The 24,927-nt window shown below is 34.3% G+C and overlaps 1 protein-coding gene across 2 annotated transcripts in view; it reads left to right on the forward strand.

Annotated features, from left to right (window-relative positions):
- The window catches only part of mib1 (E3 ubiquitin-protein ligase mind bomb 1), a 786,657-nt gene that overhangs the window by 169,676 nt on the left and 592,054 nt on the right, over positions 1-24,927 (forward strand). For both annotated transcript variants that reach the window (XM_076414568.1, XM_076414567.1), the window contains exon 9: positions 20,562-20,713. In XM_076414568.1, coding sequence (XP_076270683.1) covers positions 20,562-20,713 — 152 coding nt within the window. The remainder of the gene's footprint in view (positions 1-20,561; positions 20,714-24,927) is intronic.

Here is a 24,927-nt window from a genome sequence, read left to right on the forward strand (position 1 = left end):
GCCTTTTTAATGTATTTCTCGTCTTTGATATTTTTCAATTTCTGTTAACTTCGTCGTACTTTTTTATTAATTCGAATTTACAAAAAAAAAATAAAGAAATACAATTTCTGACAAATGCAGTGCAAAGGTAAACCTATAAAATCATTAAAAATGTATAAGATGAGAAAGAAAAAAGTTGTTTAATAATAGGTCACAATTTTTTGTCCTAGAAAATTAAGTTATTTCACGAAATCTGTAAAAGTTTTATGTTTAAATTTACGTTAGTCTATTTCCGACTATTATAGACCACTCAAAATTTTAGTCAAATTTATTAGTATTTTTAAAATTTATATAGCTCCGTATCAATTTGTTATTCCAAGAGCATAATAGGATTGCAGATTTTTTGAAAAGCTTATATCATTGAGTTTTTGTGTTACTTACATCAGCTATCTGCGTCTGTGGTTCAGTTTACAGGTTTCACCTTTTTTTAATTGAAGCAATACTGTAAGTAATTTTTTTTATATATTCAGCACTATTCTGAACGACTAAACCGTAATATTTTGTCAGTTTTTTTATTAGGGAACTATATTTTTTCCAAAAGTTTTTGCTAATTTGGAGTCACTTAATTTTTACGCGGTCAATACTACAGTGTTGTAAAATAGTTATACAAAGGTATTGAGAAAGAAATGTTACTACATCCCAAGCTCGGCTTGCGAGTGATGAAAAGTGGATTTGTTTTGAAAACCTTAAGCGCATAAAGTCATGGAAATCACCTGGCGAAGCCCTCCTTTCGACTACAAGTTCAAATCAAGTTTTTGTTCGCAAGACAATGCTGTGTTTGTTGGGACCAGTTTGGTGGTGCATTGATTGAAAAAAGATTAGAATGGGCTTGAAGACATTGTAAAGTGATTTTGCAGCACGATAACCCCCCGTCTCATAAAGCGAAACCAGTATTTATTGCACTCGTTTTGTTTGTGAATTGATGCTGTGGGAATGTTCGTCTTGTCGGTTGGAATGTGTGGCTGTCGACGCGATTATTTATCGAAGCACTCACTACTATTTTTGTAGAAGGAATTCGCACGGGAACAGGAAAAACTTGTTTATTTCATGTGTTAAATACCACATGTGTTCCATGAGTGGATGGACAGGATATTATGTTAGGTTAAGGAAGTATGGAAGCGCTATGGAAGTGGTACTGTTACAAGGGGTGGAGAAAAGAGAGAGAGACATCGTCGTGGTGGCCATTTATAGCCGGGAACCGCATGGTTACAATCCACCAGCGTTGATAACCTTTGATCTTAATGTAGATTTAATAGTGGTGGCCCAAAGGGTTGTAGCGGTCGCTATATTATTCCCCTCCTAGTGGAGCTGCCGTGGAACGTAACTCCATGTGATGCAGGTTCCTGAGCACACCCGCAATCACGCAATTAATCGCCCAATGACTGCTTATAAGATGGAAATCCAACCTTAATCAGGAGTTTTTCGGGATCAGCTGCCATCAAAGGAGTTGCAGGACGTAGTTCATCTGGGGGTGTTCCGATTGTTTTAAGGTACCTATAAGTGTGGTGCCTTACGTGTCCCGTTCAACGGTGTTCATGCGTTGAGGTCATGCATGATATGCTTCTGTGGTCCTCGTCCATCGCGCTAGTCTCGTGGGATAACGTCGATCATCTGATGGTGATGGGTTCCTCGCGCTATTCTTCCGTGAACGTGTCGAACACGTGGGTGATCCTGTTGAGCTGGTTTATTCGTTAGTTAGTTTGATCACATCGGGGTCACCAATTGTAGGAATGTTGGTCTTGTCGGTCGGAGTGTGTGGGTGTCGTCGCGATTGTTTATAGGAACACTCACTACGATGTTGTGGAAGGAATTCGCGCGGGAACAGAAAACACCAGTTGAATAAAAACTTGTTTATTTCATGCGTTCGATGGGAGGATGGACAGAATATCAGGTTAAGTTAAGAAAGTGCTGAAGCGCTATGGAAATGGTACTGTTACAAGGGGTAGAGAAAAGAGAGAGAGCCGTCGTCGTGGTGGGCTTTTATAGCCGGGAACCGCATGATACCAATCCACCAGCGTTGCCAACCTTTGATCTTAATGTAGATGTAATAGTGGTGGCTTAAATGGTTGTAGCGGTCGCTACAATGCATTTAGAGAAGGAAGAAAATATTCTTTTATTAAATCAGTTACATTAACACTTACTTTTTTCATTTATTATAAAGTATACGTTTTATGCTTGTCAAAAAAACTTGTTTCCCTTTCAGATTTATCTTGCTTATTACTACGTACCGCTCCATACATCATCATTCTCATGGAGAAATTTACGCTGAAAATGAGCTAAACCTCGTGAGCGTTCTTATCAGAGGTCGGTCTCGCTTTAACAAAATAATACGTAATTTATGGGCCGGTTCATTTTTACGGCTTCGCGTCAAACAATTCAGCATTAGCGACGAAAAGAGGGCATTCCTGGGCCGAACATTTTAAGACGCTACCAAAGGTTGTTGCTAAAAAATTTATTTGCATTCCGACGCGAAAGAGTCTCCTCGTTGACGGCAAAATATGAAACGTTCGTCTAAGGTATGGTTCGGATTAAAATCACGACAAACAATCCGGGAGACGTTCTTTAAATTTATGTTTCCGATAGCGGGGATTAAGTATGATGTATGTGTTTACTCTGCGTCGGATTCGGATAGATGGATGATACTGTGCTGGTGGGTAACAAGCGGTTGTTTTTCTTTTATCGTGTAACAGTAAATAGATTTTTTCGGTAGAGGAAGTCGATAAAGTATGTCAAAAAACTGTGTGGTGATTTTCGACGAGGTGATTTTTTGAAGAGTTTCATGCTGTTGGGTTTTAACCCGCGACTTTGGTTCACCAAGTATTAAACAATATTATTAACTGTTTATGGACTAATTTAATCCTATATGTTATGCTAGATAACTATTTTTCTATACAAGTTGCTTATTTCTTCAACACATTCCTTAATGCGATCTTAACTTTACTTCTTATACCTATATAGTTATTTACATATGCAACCCTAAATATAATAATTGTCAAAACTTGAGACTCTATATAATGAAGTTATCAGATCTTTGTGTATAATGTTATTGCTGAATTGATGTAACGGAAGACCGGTCGTTCAGTGCAAAAGCCGTTCATTTTGCTTTTCAAACACTAACCAAATCATATGAGAAGCTGTAAAAATATTGCAGACAACTGTTTCTATGATGTAATGGCTAGCGTTCAGCTAGCACGCTGAGGTCGCGAGTTCGATTCCCGGTGGGGGTAACGACGTTTTGTTGTTCTAGTTTGGTTAGAACATTTGTCATATCACCTAGGCTAGGTAGGTAGCGGACCCCGGGGCCTGAAGTGTTCCTTATTTTCATTCATTGTTTCTTTATTCCTATTTTCATCATACGGGATGCACCTTTACTAGGCCTGCCCATTGTAATCACTACATAGTATAAAACAAAGTCGCCTTTTCTGTCCCTATATCCCTATGTGCGCTTAAATCTTTAAAACTACGCAACGGATTTTGGTGCGGTTTTTTTCAATAGATAGAGTGATTCAAGAGGAAGGTTTATATGTATAATACATGCATAATATACTAAGGCAACATTGCTAATTTTAGAGGTTTCTAACGTGATGTCGTAAATTAACCTATTTTTTTAGGCTTATTTAGCAATTAGCAAAAACGCTGCCTAACCCAACGAGTTAGATCAAATTAATGTACTACAATATTGTACACCATAAAAAGGTCTACAAAAAAGTCCGCGATGGTATATGTTTATCTTTTAGGGATAACCCACATTAACCATTTTTATTGTTTACTTTTTACGTGAGAAAATGGCTTATTTACGAAGTTAATTAAGTACCTTAAATACAGTGTGCAATTAATATAGATCAATATGGTTCCTTACAGCATGTAAATTAAACAAATATTTTCGGAGATATTACAAATTTAAAATTTACGTTTAAAAATGTGTAATGTAATAAAAATTGTATGAATTTAGTTATTCCAAAGATAGCAGGAAATCTTCATAGTAAGTATAGGGGAAGAGGAATTGTTTTACTCCAAATTTAATGCGTGCAGGCCAAGGGCAGTAATGAATGTACCAAAAATACTGGATCGATTTTAATCATGTTTTCATTGAGTGACATAGGCATATATATTTTATGCCCGTGCAAAGTCGGAGCGGGCCGCTATGTTTTTATATACAACGTTCATATTTTTTCTGTAGTGTATTTAATTTAGTATCAGCATTGCACCCGTGCGAAGCCGGGGCGGGTCGCTAGTACTTAATAAAATAACTGCGTCATTTATTGAGCAAATATCCAATACTAAAAAGAGAAAAATAAAATATTTAATGTAAATTGATTTTTTGTTGTAAGTTTTAAAATATCTTAATAGATCTTTAGTACAACAGACATCACAGGAATGGCACAGTTAATGGAATTCGTTCGATTCACTAATTAATCAATTTTTATGTTATGAACTATTTGATTATTCAAATGCAAGAAATTTTAGATGTAACTATTTTCGAATTTATGTACAGGAAATTAAAGTTTCTGGAAATATATGTATTAGTATTTGCAGTAATTACAACATAGCAATATTACAATGTAGTATTACATATGCTGAAATGGTTGCTTATATAACCAAAACTATTAAAGCATTAAAAATTCGTTTCTGTAGTATTTCATGCCAATCTGTGGAACCTTAGGCGACTGATTTAAGGAGACAAACTATTATTTCATAGACTAGAATTAAAAACTAATTGAAAATACTTTGAGCAAGATGATGGTGTGCTAGTCTTAACTACTTACCTAATTAATTTTTAAATTATTTTTAATAGTATAAATTTAGATATGTAAGTACTGAAAGAAAGTATATTAAACTCAACTAATGAACTGACTGGATTCCAAAAAATATTATAGAAGAATAAATCGTATAAAATCGAATAAATGGAACCACTGAAGGGAATAATTATGTAAAATTTCCCAGATTACAAAATAAGGAAAATTAATTGAGTTTATAAATCATGTTTTATATCTAATACATCTGCATATTAATTGATTTTGAATGAAAATGGAGAATCAATTTAAAGAATATTTAATTGTTTAAAAAAACTCCAAAAATATTATCATTTAAACACAATAATAATTAATATTATGGTATTGTTACTGTACTGTTAAATTTTAAATTTGTTAAAAGTATAAAGCAAGAAATCAATGAATTAGTGCTTTGGGCATCACTAGTCAGGATTAGTTATATTTTAAGTAAAGTTTCTAGTCTTAAAAAGTGGTTTAAGTAATAGGTGTCACATTATTTGACAATACCACAATAATTCATTAGAATTTGATTTATCAACGATATTTGTAGCAATTTTGAAAGAATAAAGAAAATGACTACAATTATAAGATCCATAAATTAAACGATATATTCAGTGATTGAGTATATTAAATTTAAGTGGAATTGTATTGAAAGTATCCATTTTACCACTATAAAACCCATGTAACTTTTACCTTGCGTTGAAGAACTGTAGGGAGGGGCTGATAAAGATATTGGCGTGCATCTCGGTCGACATCTAACTTGGACGAAGCAAATAAATTGTCTACCGCAAATCCGATTTATCCTTAGATAACAAAATATTGCATTACAAATCTATACTTAGATCCCTTTGGTTCTACGAAATCCAAATATGGGGTACTTCGGACAAATCTAATTTGACCATCATTCAAGGATTTCAAAACAAAGCGTTGCATGCTCTGTACTATGTTATGTCTTTAATCAAGTATGTTAGTATAGCATGATATCGTTCTAGAACCCAAAAATTCATATATTTATAGTCTTAGGACTAAATATTTCCATATAGCGTTAGTGCAACCAGCACTGCAGTTGCCATCAGCTTATTGCGAGTGACAGCAATGATGTCTATGGATTAAAACATGTCGTACGATCAGATCTGATTAATGTACAGATATAGTCTTTAAAGTAAGACATATAATAGGATATTTTACAGAGGAGACTTCTTACTTTGTGATTTACATGTTTGTTAATTAAATAATAATCATAACTTCTTCTATTTTCGTGAACTTATTGAACAGTTACCCACTGACTTTATCGTACCATTAATACAACCATAAATACTTCTACCTATGTTATAAAGACAATAATACAAAACCCATACAGATATTTATGAGCCATCTAAGCCTTGACGGACCATCAATAAATACCAACTTCCATCCAATAACGTTTTATAGAATCTAATGAAAACTGTACCCGTCTTGTGTGCAACATTTACGACCTCCGGCCATTTTACGACGACCAGAGATAACTAAATAAAAACCTTTTAACTGTCCGATAATGCGATAGTTCCCTATCGGAGATACGCAGGTCAATACAATCTCTTGACGATACCCATTAACAAGATGTAATTTCGTGCAAAAAAGACCGAGTAAGTATCCACGACAAGCAGCCGTAAATCGCGGAAGGAAACAGGGAAACGGGAGACTTTAGTATAAATGGCCATAATTACGAGGACGACGAAAATTCAGTCATTTGCGCAAAGTAATCCTATTTGTATGGCAGCGATGCAACTAAACTGCTTCGGAATTACCGAGGGAAAGGCATTAATGAAAGATAGTTATGGTATTTATTACGGCAATTTAGACAATAACCAATTTTAGTGCGAATAAAAATGGTACATTAATTTATAACCCGCTCTGTTAATGTTTTCCCCGTTTAATGTTTCAATTAGGTATCGACTGAGGTTTGAGGAAGAGTTTTTAAATGGGTCATCAAATTATTATTAATAGGTGTACAACTTTTTGTAGTTTTCGTATAAATGTGTTTAACAATAACTGATTTGAAACTAAATATATCAAAGTTGCAATCACGGTGAGTAACATCAACATAACCTCATATAAATATTAATCGACCAAGCCACATTCGCAATACCTCAGTCTTATACGACCAATTAACAGATCACTCATCAAGATCAAGACGCCATATGCTAATTCTAATTCACTCCAAATTTACTAGTATTTACTGTCAATCTTCCCATCAACCATGTGAAAACTAATATCAAATAGATATAAGTAAAAATTAACCATTTCTTTTCTTGTACAATTAATTACTCGCCAAACGGAAACAACTTGGACTTAAACTCTACTAAAGGTATTGGCTTATCGGGCACATATGTAAGTTATAATTAGATAACAAGATATTATTGTATAAATCTATACTTAAGCTTATTTGGTCATATGGAATCCAACTATGAGGAACTGATGGAAAGTCTAATATATCCAGTATACAACAGTTCCAAAATAAAGTGTCGATACTCCGTATGTTTCAAATTAAGTGTTACAACATGATATTTCTTTACAACCAATAACGAGTGTAATTCAACGTGTTTGTGTGAAGTATTTCGAAAGGGTATCAGTGCTTCGTAATGTACTCGCTAATCAGCTAAATATGCGAAGTGACAGTGAAGTGCGTAGACTAAAACGTCTTACACCGACTAATCCGATCTGATTTTTGGTCATATATAGATTTTCGAATAGGTTTTAAAATAAGACCAATTAATTAAAATAGTTTTTGTAGAGATCACTTAATGAAGTGATTTTCTACAATGCCGTGTGTATATAATATAAACATAACAAATACTTATTGCCCTCGCGGCAGATTGTGGAACTACTAAGAGTAATAATTTTTAAAGAATTGCTTCAACAACAATGAATAAGGCGTCTAAACAATATTAACCATCATAGATTCCAATCAACAAGGAATCAGCTATTACCAAGGCGCGAGGAATGTATATCTCCGTCTTTTCTATTTCTGGAACATTATAAGCCTTCCCTATATTCCTGTTCACCATTTTGAGTAACCACATCCTCCACATCTAAGTCTTTTTATTTTTTGTTTTTGATAGTTCTACCTAAAAGTAAATGTGTTTTAAATATACAGTTGTTGTAATTTGTAGAATTTGTAATAATGCATGTAAACGTCATATGCCTTTATAAGAAAAAAACATATTCATATACATATTTAACTAACATTTCTGAAGATACCTTTTAGAAGTTTTGGAAGTTTATCTCGAGTATATGTATGCAGAAGTTTTTTTTTCAGAAAATATCGGTATTTTTTTCGATCTTTTTTCATAATAAATTAAATAATTTTTAATAAATCTTTAAAATTGGTACTTAAAATTATTAAAGGCCCATCACTATTTTTAGTTTTTCTTTAAAATATTGATATATTTTGTAAAATATCAATATTTTTTATACCTGTTACAAAAGAAATATAATTTTTTTTCCGATATATTTTATTATAGCGAAAATTTAGATATTTTTTAAAATATGGATTTATCGAATTATCGATATTTTTTTCGGTGGTCAACACCTCTATGTACGACTACTTATAAAAGGCGAATTAGGCTACTTAGAAACCATTGCTCTTGAAGAAGCATATTCACCTAACACATTTTCCGTTCTGATATACATTTCCATAGTCTTTTTTTATAAAGAATTGTAATCACCACGCGATATTCAATTTTTTCTCTTGTTACAACTACACTTCCATTTTAAGTGTCTTGTGAACAAGGAATGGGTTGATAGATCGAAACAAAAAGGTTTCTTGTGTTTTTATGAAAAATTAATATTAAAGGAGCGTTCAAGTTAGTTTTACCCTGGGCGATAAGATGGCATTCTTTTTGAACTACCTGGTAGATTTCAAACCTAGACATTACGCTTTATGGAGAACGTTGATATTAGTGTAACCAAATAATCGTTTGTCGGAACTAATGTTCTGTTATATTCGAATAATGTTCGAAAGTATGTATTCGCAAATTCTCTGTTTGTGTCGTAAACAATCGACCGATGTTAATCCTTTGGTACTCGCTAACTGATACATTCGCCATTCTGCAGTTTATCTAATGCCGTCGAATCGTGACGGCGCTGAATTAATGCAGGAATCGATACTGCGAGATTGCAGCAATTGGAATAATGAGATCTCTCGATTGCAGACTACTGTTAAATATTAAGTTTACTCTCCGCCGAAGTTGTAGCATCGATCTTTCCACATCGGCATCATCAATGGCGGTTAATCTGCTGAAATTACGAGCCTCGTGATCGAGCCATTTTCGATTGTACTTTGTTTTGAGTCTATTTTCTGATGGACAGCTATTTGTTACTGCTGTCTTTGCAGGGTTTAACAGGTCAATTGAAAAGTCCCCGGCGTACCATAGTAAAATAAATTTTTTTGGCAAAATTAGTTTTTTTTATTCAACAGAATTCCCTTCAAAGGTGATACACTGATTATAGCGACCTTCCAATTTTTCGATACCATTTTTGTAGTATGATTTGTCCTTTGCTTCAAAATAGGCCTCAGTTTCGACTATAACCTCTCCATTTGACGAAAATTTCTTCCCAGCGAGCGTTCTTTTGTGCAAAAATCCATGAATTCTCATGGATTTTTGCTATCGTTTTCACTGACTTATGACAGGGTGCATTGTCTTGGTGAAGCAGCACTTTCTTTTTCTTCAAATGCGGCCATTTTTTGGCCATTTCGTCCTTCAAATGGTCCAATAACGCTATATAATAGTCGCTGTTGTTGGTCCTTCCTTTTTCAAGGTAGTCGATGCAAATTATTCCATGCGCATTCCAAAATACAGACGCCATAACCTTGCCAGCAAACTGTTACGTTTTCCCACTCTTTGGAGCGGGTTCGTCGTGTGCAGTCCACTCGGATGACTGTTGATTGGACTTCGGAGTAAAATTATGGAGCCATGTTTCATTCATTGTCACATATCCACGCAAAAACTCGGGTTTATTACGCTTGATCATCTTCAAACACTGCTCCGAATCATCAACTCGTCGTTGTTTTGGGTCAAAAGTGGGCTCGCGCGGCACCCATTTTGCACAGAGCTTTCTCATACCCAAATATTCGTGAATTATAGGATGTACACGTTCAGTTGATATCTTTAGAGTGTCTGCTAGTTCATTCAGTTTCAGTTTACAGTCATTCAAAATCATTTTGTGGATTTTTTAAATGTTTCCGTCGGCAACAACTTCTTTTGGGCGTCCACTGCGTTCACCATTCGGTGCTCGTTTCACCACGTCTAAACTTAGCATACCAACGGATAGTTAATTTTCCTGGGGCAGTGTTCAGAAACTCGGCATCCAGCCAAGTTCTTGCTTCAACAGTTTTTTTTTTCTTTAAAAAGCAATATTTTATCAAGACGCGAAATTCTTTTTATTCATTTTTCATCATAATAACAATAATAATCACAATAAAAAAGGTGCTTCACTCGGAATGCTATAAATCGAAAACTAATCATCCAACGGCTGTCATATTTATTCACGTATCTTTTGAGGGTTAGGGCTAACTAAAAACATATGGATTTAATTCTAGTAGCGCCGTCTATGTGTCAGGCCGGGGACTTTTCAATTGACCTGTTAAGTGGATAAGGTGGTCTTCGTAATCCAGCATTGAACTATATTCCCGTGATGATAACTCCAATATTGATAACATTTTTGCCGAATACTTCTTTTCAATGTCATCGGCTAGACAACTCTAGATTTTCTGAGTATAACCTTGAACACGATCAGTTGAACATATTAACATTTTTATGAGTTGAACATGAATGCTTTTCTTCCTATTTTCAGTTTGCAAATTTTTTCACTGATTATAACGCGAAAACACTATTAGAAAACTAATTAAATATTATTGCTACTATACCAAATTAACTCATCACGGAATAGCATATGGTACTGCCTGCACAGTGCTTTTTACCATTCTCTAAAGTCTTATCTAGAGTGTAATGTAATGTAACATAGATCAAGAAAAATACAACAATGCAAAGTTTATTAACAGTTATAATGCTTAGAATTTAAAAATATATAAATAAAATCAATAATCACATATAAAAAACAAATATAGAAACAAAAATATCTAGAAAAACATACAGGTAAATGAAATTGTTTTATGATAAATGCCATCTTAAAATTAAACTAATTAGTATTAATGTACATGGTAACATTTGATGTTCAAAGAAAGAACAATTTCCTTAAGGCAATCAAATAATTTGGTTAGATTTTGAGGCTAGAATACATTCCTCAATTAATCAGACCAGCCGTGATTGTTTTATAATTTTTAATAGTTAATAAGTTTTTGAATTTTGTTAAAATAAGAAAGAAATTGGTTCCTTACAATTATAATACAGGGGTTCCTCAGTCCGATTCATTAGGGAGGAATAGGTAAATTGGTAAAGATTAATCAGCAGCCTTTTTAATTTTATTTGTAAATCTTTCTTTTCTAAAGTGGTAGCAGGTGAAAAATGTCCTTCTTAATGGATCAATGCTGAACATCTGTTATAGGCAAGGTTATAGGCCAACTCTAAAAAATATTCTATAAAAGTCGTTTATCCATTTTTGTTATAAAATAGTTTAATAAATAGTTTTATTAAAATAATAATAGTAAAAACCCTATACTATAGCCCTTTTTTTTCTTTTGGCCTACGACCAGGTGGTGGAATACATGACGCTTACAATGACCAGGTTAGGTGGTACTGCCTCTGGGCTTACCAATACTGTGGTACTGCTACTGGGTTATTGGGTTGTAGGACTCGGAAAAAAAAACAGATAGTGAAACTAATTATAGTTTCGCGAACTTGAATTAACACGCGACTGGGTACTGTCATATGGGTGCAAAAGTTATGATTCCAGCAACGGATGAGTTCATTTCAGCCTGAATAAGGGGGACGTTAGTGGTGACGCGGTGCCAAGTTCCCAGCGTATCGACCAGCTAGCGAACAAGCCCGTTTTCAGAAGAACCTGAGCTGAGTTGTTATTTGTGAAAGGATTTAGATATGAAGTGCTTGATTTATGGATTGTTAGTTTCCCCGTGAATTTGATTATTACCGACAACCTATGGAGCGTTTAAGATTCTTGAGAGCTTAAGAGCTATTCGTTTAAGAGCTTATTTTCGAATACCTGAAGCCACCTTGTTGGTTTCGACATTTTAAAGGTGGTGATTTTGAAACCGACGGCAAAGAAGTTCTGGAAAGTAGCTTCATTACTTGATGAAAGTATCGATGGGGATCGCTATCAACTACATTTGATGCGTTTGAGATGAGCACTGCGTAAAAACGTCAAGAATACGAGCAAATACACGATAATGTTATGCTTCAGCATGATAATGTTATAAAACCGATTATATATGCTCCATACTTCGAAACAATAAAATGGGAAGCAATACCTCACTCCCTGTATTTTTCGCACATTGCTTCTTACTACTTCTTACTTGCTGACTACTACTTTTTCCAACATATGAGTCGTGACCTGTCTCAGCAGCGCTTCATTTCTTATGAATGAGTCGATTCGTGGATAACTTCAAAAAACAAATCGTTCTTTTGATATGAAATATGTACATTGTCTGAAAAATGGGAAAAAGTAGCGGCTATCGATAGACAATTCTTTAAATAAAATACATTGTACCAATTTTTCATGATAAAGCTTTAAATTAAAAAAAAGCTTGAAAACACCAGGGAGATGTCCGACGTCTTTTATAAAGGACGAAGTTTTTAAGAATGTTGCATACTCGTTTCAACCATAAAATAGGACAAAAACAAGCCTAGAATAATATAACTAATGAGATATCAGTATACAGTATAAATCAATCTATCGAAAGTTATTCATCATCAACCACGGCCGCTATTCAAACCAAAAGAAGATTTAATAGGTATCAAAAATATCGCTTTCCCCATTTATGTTAGACGTATCGAGAGAAGTTCATCACAAGCCGAGGCAGAAGCACGTTTCATTCAATTACCCACATCACGAATCCACCTCAGCACGATCATCTAGAAAAAAAAACAGCACCGGCACAGCGACACAACAAGCTATCTCCCTATTTACGCCCCATTAAGAGCTGCTAATCGAATTATACAGGCCACTGTCTCCGGCGTCCCCCTTTCCATCTCGTTCGATAATAAACACACTCAAGACCGAACATTTCAGCTAATTTTGCACGTTTTTCTATAAAGAACGGCTCGGACGACTTCTCGCAGCCTTATATTTTCCCTATCTGTTTTGCGGCAATTTTTTTTCGCTTATCGTCTCGTTTAATTTTTTTATTGTGGAATATCGAACATCTGTTGTTATATAGTAGATGGAGAAAATTGTATTTCTTTCAGATCGAATTTTGCAGAATGTCGGTTAGGGAACAATAACAATGGATTATATTGAAGTTTATTATTGACACAAGAAGACGTATAGGTCTGTTCTTTAAAGAAGGAACTGACTAAAGAATAAGCATTCGCAAGTAAGAATCGTTATTAACGCAATGCATATTTTGATATGGGTAAAACAAAAAGAGAAGGAACAAAAGTTCTAACTAGTTTAAAGTTTTTTTTTTTTCGAGAGAGAAAGAAGTGGCAATTTGTTAGCTCTACTATCAGTGTTCGGAGAAAGTATCTACTTCTTAAACAATTCTCAGCTGTTGGTATGTTGGGTCTTCGAACATTCTTCATTAAATTCTAATACAGCTGGCTATTGTCAGTAGCTGTTCTGGCGTCAGATAATACCAGTCTCCTATATTTAGATCGCCTTCGAAGACCTCGATGCATTTCAAAGCTGTTCGCTATGTCTTCCACTCAAAAGTTCGATTTCGCCTCTGAAGTCTGTGAGGATTCGTTCATCTTTCATTCGACATACATGTCACACATGTCGAAACTATCTCAATCTGCCTGTCTGAGCTGGTTTCTCAACTGGGCTCTAATTGTCGAATCTTAAACAAATGACTTCATTTCTAATAGAGAAAGTCAATTCATTTCGGATGCTCGGATTAGACTGTAACTGATTCCAAGTCTCGTAACCATTCACAATTCAGAATTGACAAGATAAGCGTTTGAAAGAGGCGAAATTTAGTTTTGATTGTCTTCCACACGTATCACCTTAGATAGCCAAAAAATATGCTGTTGTATATTGACCGATTTGACCTATTACTTCAGCATCAGATTTTTTTCATTTTTTTCCTTTATTATTGATTCCAAACACTTGAACTTGCTCCAACTGGATCCTGTTGAGATTTACAATAGCAGGCGATTCGTCAGTTGTTAGGACTTTGGTTTTTTCGTTATTCCCAATTCTCAAACAATATGCTTCTGCGATGCGAACTATATCATGAAGAATTCGGAAACCATACAGAAGAATTGGCAAGATAAGATTTAGAGAGAGATGGATTTTAATATTGACAGTCACGCTTTATACAAAGTGATACTTACACAAAGGCACTGGAGCTTAATCCATTCGACTTGTTACTTTGATGGTAGATACCACTTTTTATCCTGCATTACTGATCCCTAGCACTTTATTTACAGTAGTAGGCGATCCGTTAGTTGTTAAGACTTTGGTTATTTCGTTATTCCCCATTCTCAAACCATATGCTTCTGCGATGTGAACTATATCATGAAGAATTCTACCAACACAAAAAATTATTGGACTGTAAAATGAATCACACAAGGAAGTGTCTCCTTCTTCTCAACCAATAGATATTACTTATTAAGTGACTTCATGATGTTAGAGAGTAACATTTACAATTTTCCCTAAACATCGCAATTGATATACTTCAAGCTGTCAAACTCTAAAAATTCCAAAGTTTCGGAGCCGTATTGTAGGATTGACAAGATAAGCTTTCAAAAGAGGCAGATTAGGTTACAGATTGCAAATAATGACTACAAAGAACTGAAAATCATAGGAAACTAGGAATAACACAAGTGGAATATGATTTTACCAAGTTATTAATATTACTATACCCGGGGCAGCCGATACGTCCTTATTAGGAACATTTGGGGTTAATGGTCAACAATAGCGAGAGTTGGTGAAAAATATCGAAACTTCGTGACAACTGTTGCACATTTTTTGATTTTTGTTTTGTTTGGTTGTTAAATTTTTTGATGATAATGCTGCTGGTGATAGTAGTTAAGTATATTTTTGCAAAAAAGAATCAGGAAATTGTAGTAAATCGTTGTTTTTCCTAGTTGATGTTCGGTATATTATAATATTTAAATACAATTTATGTTATAGTGCGGAAATCATAGATTTATTTATATTTTTTATTATTTTGAGGATCCTGATACATAACACCCTTAATAGACTGTAGAATAGATAATCCTTGAAGACGTCCAAAGCGATAGGGCTTGGAAATCGAGCAACGTCGTCGAAGTCTTCGCCATTCAATTCGGTGCAATTAGCTTCGCATCTAATCATTTTCCTGTCAATTAGAAATATGACTGTGCCGACCTGCCATACGAACAAATACCCTTTAAACGTCGTAATCTAGGCAAAGCCGGTGCTAATAACGCGTCATCAATTAGATCAGATTAACCACCAACACAAACCAGACGCTCTTCGACTAATACAACCGTTCGGTCACCTCTCGCGTCCCACTCACCCGTTCCTATTATATATTACATCGTGTCGCAGATATGACTAATCGCTGTTGTATCACACAATTAACCGAAACTAACCGAATTAATCTCAGATAGGAGCCAACGGGATGGCGACCGAGGCCGTCTTGATCCAATCAGGGTAATGGGTTGAACGTTGCCGTACAAGAAGGAAAGGATCCATGGATAATCGGGATAATCGGCAAGCAGGTTCTTTTTTCATCATCCGGATGATTTTATTGGATGTTTGTATCCGGTCTTTGCATTTTTTTTACTTTGAAAACATATTTATTGATAAAAATTGGTACAATATTAATCAAAGTGTTTTTAATTATTTTCCATTATTTCATTGCTTCCTGCTAACATGGTGATACCATGTTGAAAGAATGATGCTGATTTCGCAGTAATACAATAATTAATAATAAAGTAACACAATAAACTGAAAATACTGCTTAGTCTGTTTATGGTTTCGACAAATCGAGTTTAATACAATGCAGTCCATTTTCATACCTCTAAGCATTTCGAATTCCAGTTTATCCAAAATACCAGTGAAACCAAGTCACCTAAATTTATAGTATTAAAACGTCACAATATTGCCGCATTTAACTTTGGCTTTTAGTTTATTTTGACTTTGATATATAACATATCAATACTCTATTGTATAGTCTACCCAAAGTAGCGGTGAACTCACGTCATCTCAATTTATGATGTCAAAACGGTGGAATGTTGTTGAATTTAGTATAGACATTTTACGCATTTTAGCTTCAGTATTCAGTATAAATGAAATATTGAAACAAAATGTTATTAAATATTATTTATTTTAACATTATAGTACATCTGGATATATTATCAAGGACTTAAAGTACAGTTAACTAAACGGTCACAATAGTTTGTAGGTTAGAGCTATTGTACTAAATTTACATTGAACTCATCTAAACCACCTATGTTATCCCTTGGATGCTTAATTCACTTCTTAACATAGTTTAAAACAAAGTCGCCTTTTCTGTCCCTATATCCCTATGTGCGCTTAAATCTTTAAAACTACGCAACGGATTTTGATGCGGTTTTTTTCAATAGATAGAGTGATTCAAGAGGAAGGTTTATATGTATAATGCATGCATAATATACTAAGGCAACATTGCTAATTTTAGAGGCTTCTAACGTGATGTCGTAAATTAACCTATTTTTTTAGGCTTATTTAGCAATTAGCAAAAACGCTGCCTAACCCTACGAGTTAGATCAAATTAATGTACTACAGTATTGTACACCATAAAAAGGTCTACAAAAAAGTCCGCGATGGTATATGTTTATCTTTTAGGGATAACCCACATTAACCATTTTTATTGTTTACTTTTTACGTGAGAAAATGGCTTATTTACGAAGCTATTTTAAGCAATACGGCATTAATCCTTATCGAATTAAGTACCTTAAATACAGTGTGCAATTAATATAGATCAATATGGGTCCTTACAGCATGTAAATTAAACAAATATTTTCGGAGATATTACAAATTTAAAATTTGCGTTTAAAAATGTGTAATGTAATAAAAATTGTATGAATTTAGGTATTCCAAAGATAGCAGGAAATCTTCATAGTAAGTATAGGGGAAGAGGAATTGTTTTACTCCAAATTTAATGCGTGCAGGCCAAGGGCAGTAATGAATGAACCAAAAATACTGGATCGATTTTAATCATGTTTTCATTGAGTGACATAGGCATATATATTTTATGCCCGTGCAAAGTCGGAGCGGGCCGCTATGTTTTTATATACAACGTTCATATTTTTTCTGTAGTGTATTTAATTTAGTATCAGCATTGCACCCGTGCGAAGCCGGGGCGGGTCGCTAGTATTTAATAATTGTACATCCAAGTAATGTATTTTATTTTTTATTGGAGAACATAGTTACCTTTTTATCTTGATTATCTAGTTCTTTTTTCCTTCGTTACGGTGTTTTCTTGCGAGAGAAAGCAAGCGGAGCAAAAACTTATGGTTCATTTCTCTATGGTAGTCGCACTTGGACTTGGAGGAAACCACTCTTCTAAGGCAATAAAAAGATTCCTGTTTCTAACATGAAGAAGTATACTCAGCAATGATCTATTAAAAACTATTATGTGTAACAAAACCTAATCAAATGATATTCTAACTTGTATATTTTTCCGTCGACCTTTGTAATCGTTACACTTTTTTATTAGCGTCTTACCAATGGCGATCTAATGTTCTATTTTGAAATATCCCTGTCTATACACAATTATATCAGATAAGTAATCCTCTTAATTTTATAAATATAATTTTAAGAGTCTATTCTAAAGTGTATGAAGAAATGACTTACATCCCTCAAACTAGATATATTTTGTAGGTTGATTCGGTTTCATATTCGGAGGTGTCAAACAGCATTGTGTTTCGTTTTAGCTAGAATAAAATGAGAAGGAAAATATTGTCTAATATTAAAACGAATTTACAAACTGCCATAAGTAATACATTATACATTTTGATCACGAGTTCAGTGCTATGTTGTATAGACATAACAGGTCAAATGAAAAGTCCCCGGCCTGACACATAGATAGCGCTACTGGAATTAAATCCATATGTTTTTTTAGTTAGCCCTCAAAAGATGCGTGTATAAATTTGACAGCTGTCGGATCATTAGTTTGTGAATTAGAGCATTTTGAGTGAAGCAACTTTTGTTATTGTGAAAAAATGGATAAAAAGGAATTTCGCGAGTTGATAAAAATTGCTTGGCTTGATGCCAAGTTTTCGGACACTGCCCCAGGAAAATCAATCATCAAGGATTGGTATGCTAAGTTTAGACGTGGTGAAATGAGCACCGAACACGGTGAACGGCAGTGGACGCCCAAGAGAAATTGTTACAGACGAAAACATTATAAAATCCAATTTTGAATGATCGTAAATTGAAACTGAATGAAATAGAAAAGATATCATCTGACCGTGTACATCATATCATTCACGAATATTTGAGTATGAGAAAGCTCTGTGCATAGTGGGTGCCGCGCGAGCTCACTTTTGACCAGTAACAACAACGAGTTGGTGATTCGGAGCAGTATTTGAATATAATAAACCTGAGTTTTTGCGTCGATATGTGTCAATGGATGAAACATGGCTCCATCTGTGGACTGCACACAATGAACCCGCTCCAAAGCGTGGTAAAACGCAACAGTCAGCTGACAAGGTTATGGTGTCTGCATTTTGGGATGCACATGGAATAATTTTCATTTACTACCTTGAAAAAGGAAGGACCATCAACAGCAACTATTACATAGCGTTGTTGGACCGTTGGAAGGTCGAAATCGCCGAAAAATGGCCGCATTCGAAGAAAAAGAAAGTGTAGCTTTACCAAGACAAAGCACCGTGTCACAAATCAGTCAAAACGATGGCAAAAATCCATGAATTGGGCTTCGGATTGCTTCCTTATCCACCGTATTCTTCAGATCTGCCCCTCAGCGACTATTTCCGGTTCTCAGATCTCAAAAGAATGCTCATTGGGAAGAAATTTTCGTCGAATGAAGAGGTGATCGCCGTAACTAAGGCCTATTTTGAAGCAAAAGAAAAATCGTACTACAAAAATGGCATCGAGAAGTTGGAGGATCGCTATAATCAATGTATCGCCCTTGAAGGGAAATATGTTGAATAAAAAAAACTAATTTTGCCCAAAAAATGTGTTTTACTATGGAAGGCCGGTGGCTTTTCAATTGACCTGTTATCATTTAAATAATATGAACTTGACAATAATTTAATGTATAATTACATTTTGGTTAATTGTGTTTTTTTTTAAGAGAAGTATACGCTATTGCCAAATTCAAGAAACTTTTCAGAAACTTAATAAGAGATAATGTTTTCGCAATTTCGGGTACAAAAGCGATTTTATTTCCTACTCTCTAATTATTTCCATTTATCCTGTTGGATCGAGGTACCGATTCGAGTCCGAAATGTAGCATCAGAGTCATGAGGTCCTTGTGTACAAATAGTTTGTTTTATAGCCTTTTAGTTTCGGGTGATACAGGAATGTAGTTGTGTCTTTTATGCGTCGACCCAACTACTAAAATAACTTTATCTATCCTTAATTATAACATTTTATTAGTTTTTATTGTTTCGGCTTTACCATAAATCCTTTCCATGCGAGTATTTCGATGGCTTTGAATGTCAAAGGGAACTGCTGATTAATTTCCATCCATTATGCTTTCACTTTTATTGTCGGGAAGGTTCGTAAAATTTCAGCGATCTTCTTCTATTTAATCGCCCAATAAAAATTGATGGCAGTTTTTGTTGCTGAACTGATACGCCATGTTTGGGTAGTTTATTCTTATATAAACGTTTGACGTTGTTTTTTTCTATCGGAACCTATTTTGTTTTCATCTTTTTTCTTACGTGCCTTCACGGTTGCCAAGTTTATGACGACAACAGAATCGACAACACGTCTTGTTAAATGGTTACTTCCTTTTCTCTCGTTTTTTAAACAGTTTATGATATTTTATTTATTCTCAGTGGTATTACATCGTTTACTTCAGCCATTTTGAGGATTATTTGATGTTCTTCTTTGATGATAGACCTTGGTCTTACTTATTGTTTCCAAGATCATTGAATATGTGAGCTGTATAGTATTATTTAGGAGTGTGTCGATTTTTTTCTTTATATTTTTTAAAGTTAGAATTGTTTGGGTTTGTTGGTTAGCTGACAATACAATATCCTTTGTTTTCTCTTATTGAACGCAGGACTGTGATCATTAAAAGTTGGTGTATAAGTAACCGTGTTAAAGTGTTAATATATATATATATATATATATATATATATATATATATATATATATTACTGAATATAACTCAATAATAACGGAAAAAATTTAGTGACCATATTATTTATTATGGTTATAAATAAGGTTTACGCGAAATAAACTTTATATATTTATAAACTGAAAATACTGCCTCCTGGCCTGTTTATGATTTCGACAAATCGAGTTTAATACAATGCTAAATAATATTTATTGTATGGGATTAAGTTTTATTACAATTATGGACAATTTCACATAGTCTGACGGAGTATAATTTGTTTCTAGCTATAATCGTAATTTGTTTGACGATTAAATGAAATTATATTAATAATATAATGTTTATTTTTCCAGGACTTGGAAGGGGACACTCCCCTCCATGACGCTATATCGAAGAAACGGGACGACATGTTGACTTTATTGCTGGATCACAATGCGGACATTACTCTGACCAACAACAACGGTTTCAACGCCCTTCATCATGCCGCACTTCGAGGAAATCCAAGGTATGTAACATTTCATTTTGATAAATCATTGAAGCGATTTTGAAACTTTCGAGCATACCACAAGATATCTTAAGGGTTTTATTTATATTCTTCAAATTGTATGCTTAATATTATTTTTAACCGACTCCAAAAAGGAGGAGGTTCTATATTCGGCTCGATATTTTTTGTATGTTCACCGATTCCTCCGTCAATTATGGACCGATTTTCAAAATTATTTAAAATAAAATCTAAAACAAACCTTAAAAAATAAATGAAGAACTCACTAAACAATACAAAAATAATAATATAATTTTATTACGATTTTTTTTTTAAATTAAACTACGAATTAAACAAATCTAATTTGTTGCTCAGCACCTACTTCAAAACTGATCAGTTGGTAGTAGTTAAAATAATATTGTAATTAGAGAAATAAGTTTAGGTAGGTATTAAGCTAAATTGTGTGTATATAGTAGAACATAAAATACGTGTAGTAGATATGTGAAATAAGGGTTTTGTTTATTTTTATTTTGTTGTTACAACGATTATTATGTACATATTTTATTGTAAAACGTTTTCTTTTTTTGTTAAAAATCTGAGTTTGATTATTTGATTATTTTTTTAATTTTTAGTGAGTTCCCTATTTATTTTTTGAACTCGGATCAATTTTTTTATGATTTGCATGAATTGTATACAAACCATGTTGTATAGATCTGAATAAGTGGTAATCAGAAGGCACTATACTTAATGATTTGGACGCTCTAAAATTTACCATTTTGGTAGCAGAGCTTCGTCATGCGTCTGCTACTTGCTATTGTTGATGTCGGTATACATTTGCAGTAATGGTTTTATTCAGTTTTGGTATTCAACAAGCTGCTTGGAATAATACTTCAGAATTTAAGAGTACAACTAAAGTAATTAATTATCCAAAAGAAGTGAATGAAATGGTAGCTGAAAAACGTAAATTACGAAAAAAGTGGCAACAAAACAGAACACCTGAAAATAAAAATAGTTTAAACAATATAACCCAAAGACTGAAAAGAGAAATACTGGAAATTAAAAACAAAACCATAAATGACTATCTCAGAAATTTAATAGATGATAAAGTAACTGATTACTCACTCTGGAAAGCCACAAAATATTTAAAGCGCCATGTCTACACAGGTCACCTATAAGACACCTATATGGGAATTGGGCACGTGATAATCACCAAAACGTAGAAGCATTTGCTGAATATCTAAAAAAACTTTCAAACCAAACGAAGTTAATATTGAACATAATTTACCGGACATAGAAGCTGAAAATTCGATGATTGAATTAGTCACGCCGAGAGAGCTAACCAGAGTTATTAAATCTGACATTAACCGCAGGAAATCACCAGGTTTACGATTTAATAACAGGAGAATTACCGCAAAAACTACCAAGAAAGGGAATTATAAAACTCACCAACTTGATCAATACAGCATTTAGATTAAAACATGTCCCAGACATTTGGAAGATGGCGGAAATTATGATGATTCCAAAACCTGGGAAGTCACCAAACGAAATAAGAGCCTATAGACCTATATCACTGCTACCAATAATATCTAAGGTTTTTGAAAAACTCCTGTTGAAAATAATAAAACCGATCATAAAGAGAAAAAACCTAACATCAACACACCAATTTGGGTTTATTAACTCAACAATTGACCAGGTCCACAGAATAACAGATGTTATTGAAAAAGCCTACGAAAGTAAATAAGTATGCTCAGCTATATTTTTAGATGTAGCACAAACCTTCGATAAGGTTTGGCATGAACGCCTTGTTCATAAACTACAGAAAATGCTACCAAAACACATCGAACTATTAAAATCATACATTACAACCAGAATGTTTATGGTGAAACAAGAAGAAGCTTACTCTGCAATAAAAAAAGCTAAAGCAGGTGTACCACAAAGAAGTGTACCGGGACCAATGCTTTATCTACTCTACACTTGTGATATATTACGAATGGAAAATATTACGATGGCTACATTTGCGAATTGCAAGGGGGCATGAGGAAAGACTGCATTCTCATATGAATATTGAAATATTGCAACTATTGTATACCACCAGAAAACAGACTAGAAAGAATCAAACCATCTGATCTTGTGTAGTGTTGTGTAGTGAGGTGCATATATTAAAAAATTCAGCAATGACATGTATAAACATTATTTCACCAGGGACTGAGATAGGGCCGATGGGTCCTCTTAGTTATATACCTGGGTTTAAGTTATCATAAAGACAAATTGTAGGTTAGACGGAAACGACTAGTAACAATATATTAATTAAATAATAAAGAAAGAATCAGTTTTGGCAGTTCGTAATATACTAAACCAAATGCGACAATTGGGACATAATGGAGTAACGGCACCATGGGTTTCTAAAAGTGTTTGTTGAGCAGTAGGCCGCACATTTCTTCGAGCCAAACAACCAAAATAATCTCTAAAATGCAATTTTTAGCGTTCCATTACTAGCTTCCGTTAAATAATTAAATAATACTAAATGAAGAAGTTAGTAGAAGAGTTATGTAGAGATACCGGTGATTCATTTTCACCAATAGATATCGGTGATGGAAATATATGCAAGTAATTAATGTTTATCCCAGTTTCAGTGTTTTATTTTCTATATGAAAACAGCAATTTTCGAGCAGTTTTGCTAGAAAGGTACCACAGTATTTTTTCCAGAATCTTGTTCAATATTTATATTATCTATCGTGATTTGTACTGCCTTTCTGTTTATTAACACTCCTTCACTAAATATTAGATTATCCTTCGTCCGTTCGACCGAGCTAGCGATCATTTCAAATAACGGCATTAATTAACAACCGTCAATATTATCCATCTCTGTTTCCTCGGACGCTTTGAGACAATGTTTCCTGCCGAAGCGAGCTCATACGAGACCTATTACCGTTGCGGAAACCGAAGTGGGTTTAAAACAAATTTCTACCGTTATTGGCAAGCCGAAATGAGATCCAGCATCGGTTTTGGCGAGCATAAAGAGTCGGGCGTGTTTGGTCCGAATCATTTTTCTCCCACAGCGAGCACAGAACCGTTTTTCGTTGGGTTATTTTCCCTTTCGGGCTGTGGGGGCTGACGGTGGTGGGTGTAGAGGGCGTGCTAGGGGTCGAACCGCTATTTCGGGGGCCTTTCGGAATACAAAATAAGTCGGACGGGAACGCACACCGTAATGGCAAAGAAATACGAAAGTTCAGACGGATAAATCGAATTCTTATTCTTCGGCCGGGTCTTATCGTGACTGGCGTCGATTGAAGGTATAACTCAGTTGCCGTTTTGATAAGCTGGGAAATTTTTCATTGGTGCGAACTGCGAGTGAATTGTTGTTCTCTGCAGGACGCCGGAACTCTTTCGTTTTATTTTATTTGTTTGGCATTCGTACGATATTCGTGCAGGTTTTACGTGTTACGTTTGAATGGGTTGTTTTAATTGAACATTATCAAATTGTTTTCGCTGTTTCCTGAATAATTAAGCGCCAAGAAATCATCAATATGAAAGATTATTTAACATGATATAATCATTTTAAAAAAATTATAATATATTATTACTAGTTTTTGCCGACTAACTTCAAAAGGAAGATCCATTGGCCCTTACTTCCTTTAGTCGCTAATAAAATAAAAGTTAGTGGTACTTTTCAGTGTTTTTATCCTTTACTACACTTTACTACAAGACGGTCACACAGTTTGGTTCTTTTGAGCCTCCGTCCTGGTTCAGTATTACTCAGGAGCTACAACACTTGTTGCAGTGTTTACGTGGAAGTGTAGTCATTCCTCATGTGTTTTTACGAACCACTTAATTTCCTATATGGAATGGATTTGTTCCATTTCCATTCCAATGTCCTATATGGTTGGAATCCGAATGTTTCAGTGTAAGTAATTGTTCCTGTAGTACATGTTATGGTTCATGTAGATTTTAGCATCTGCTTATATAGCAGCAACTTATTATATAAGGGTAATTATGATTTTCTTTCCAATAACCAATATATTTCATTGTATTTTAATTCATATTCTTTTCTATTTGATATTCTCCTTCCAACGAAGTTTTCCTTCTGAACTTCCTTGAAGCAGCTGAATGAACCTTTCGAGCATTATCCTAGCGATAGCGTAGATATCGTAGCTGAATTTAATATGCACTGATATACTCTTGTTGACGTTTATTCTCTATGTCTGCTTATGTCCACTTATTTATATTATTACTTGCAT

This window comes from Rhynchophorus ferrugineus, unplaced genomic scaffold (genome assembly GCF_030347505.1).
Source record: "Rhynchophorus ferrugineus isolate W39M unplaced genomic scaffold, kcgeb_rfMv2 rfM9, whole genome shotgun sequence".
Taxonomy (NCBI): domain Eukaryota; kingdom Metazoa; phylum Arthropoda; class Insecta; order Coleoptera; family Curculionidae; genus Rhynchophorus; species Rhynchophorus ferrugineus.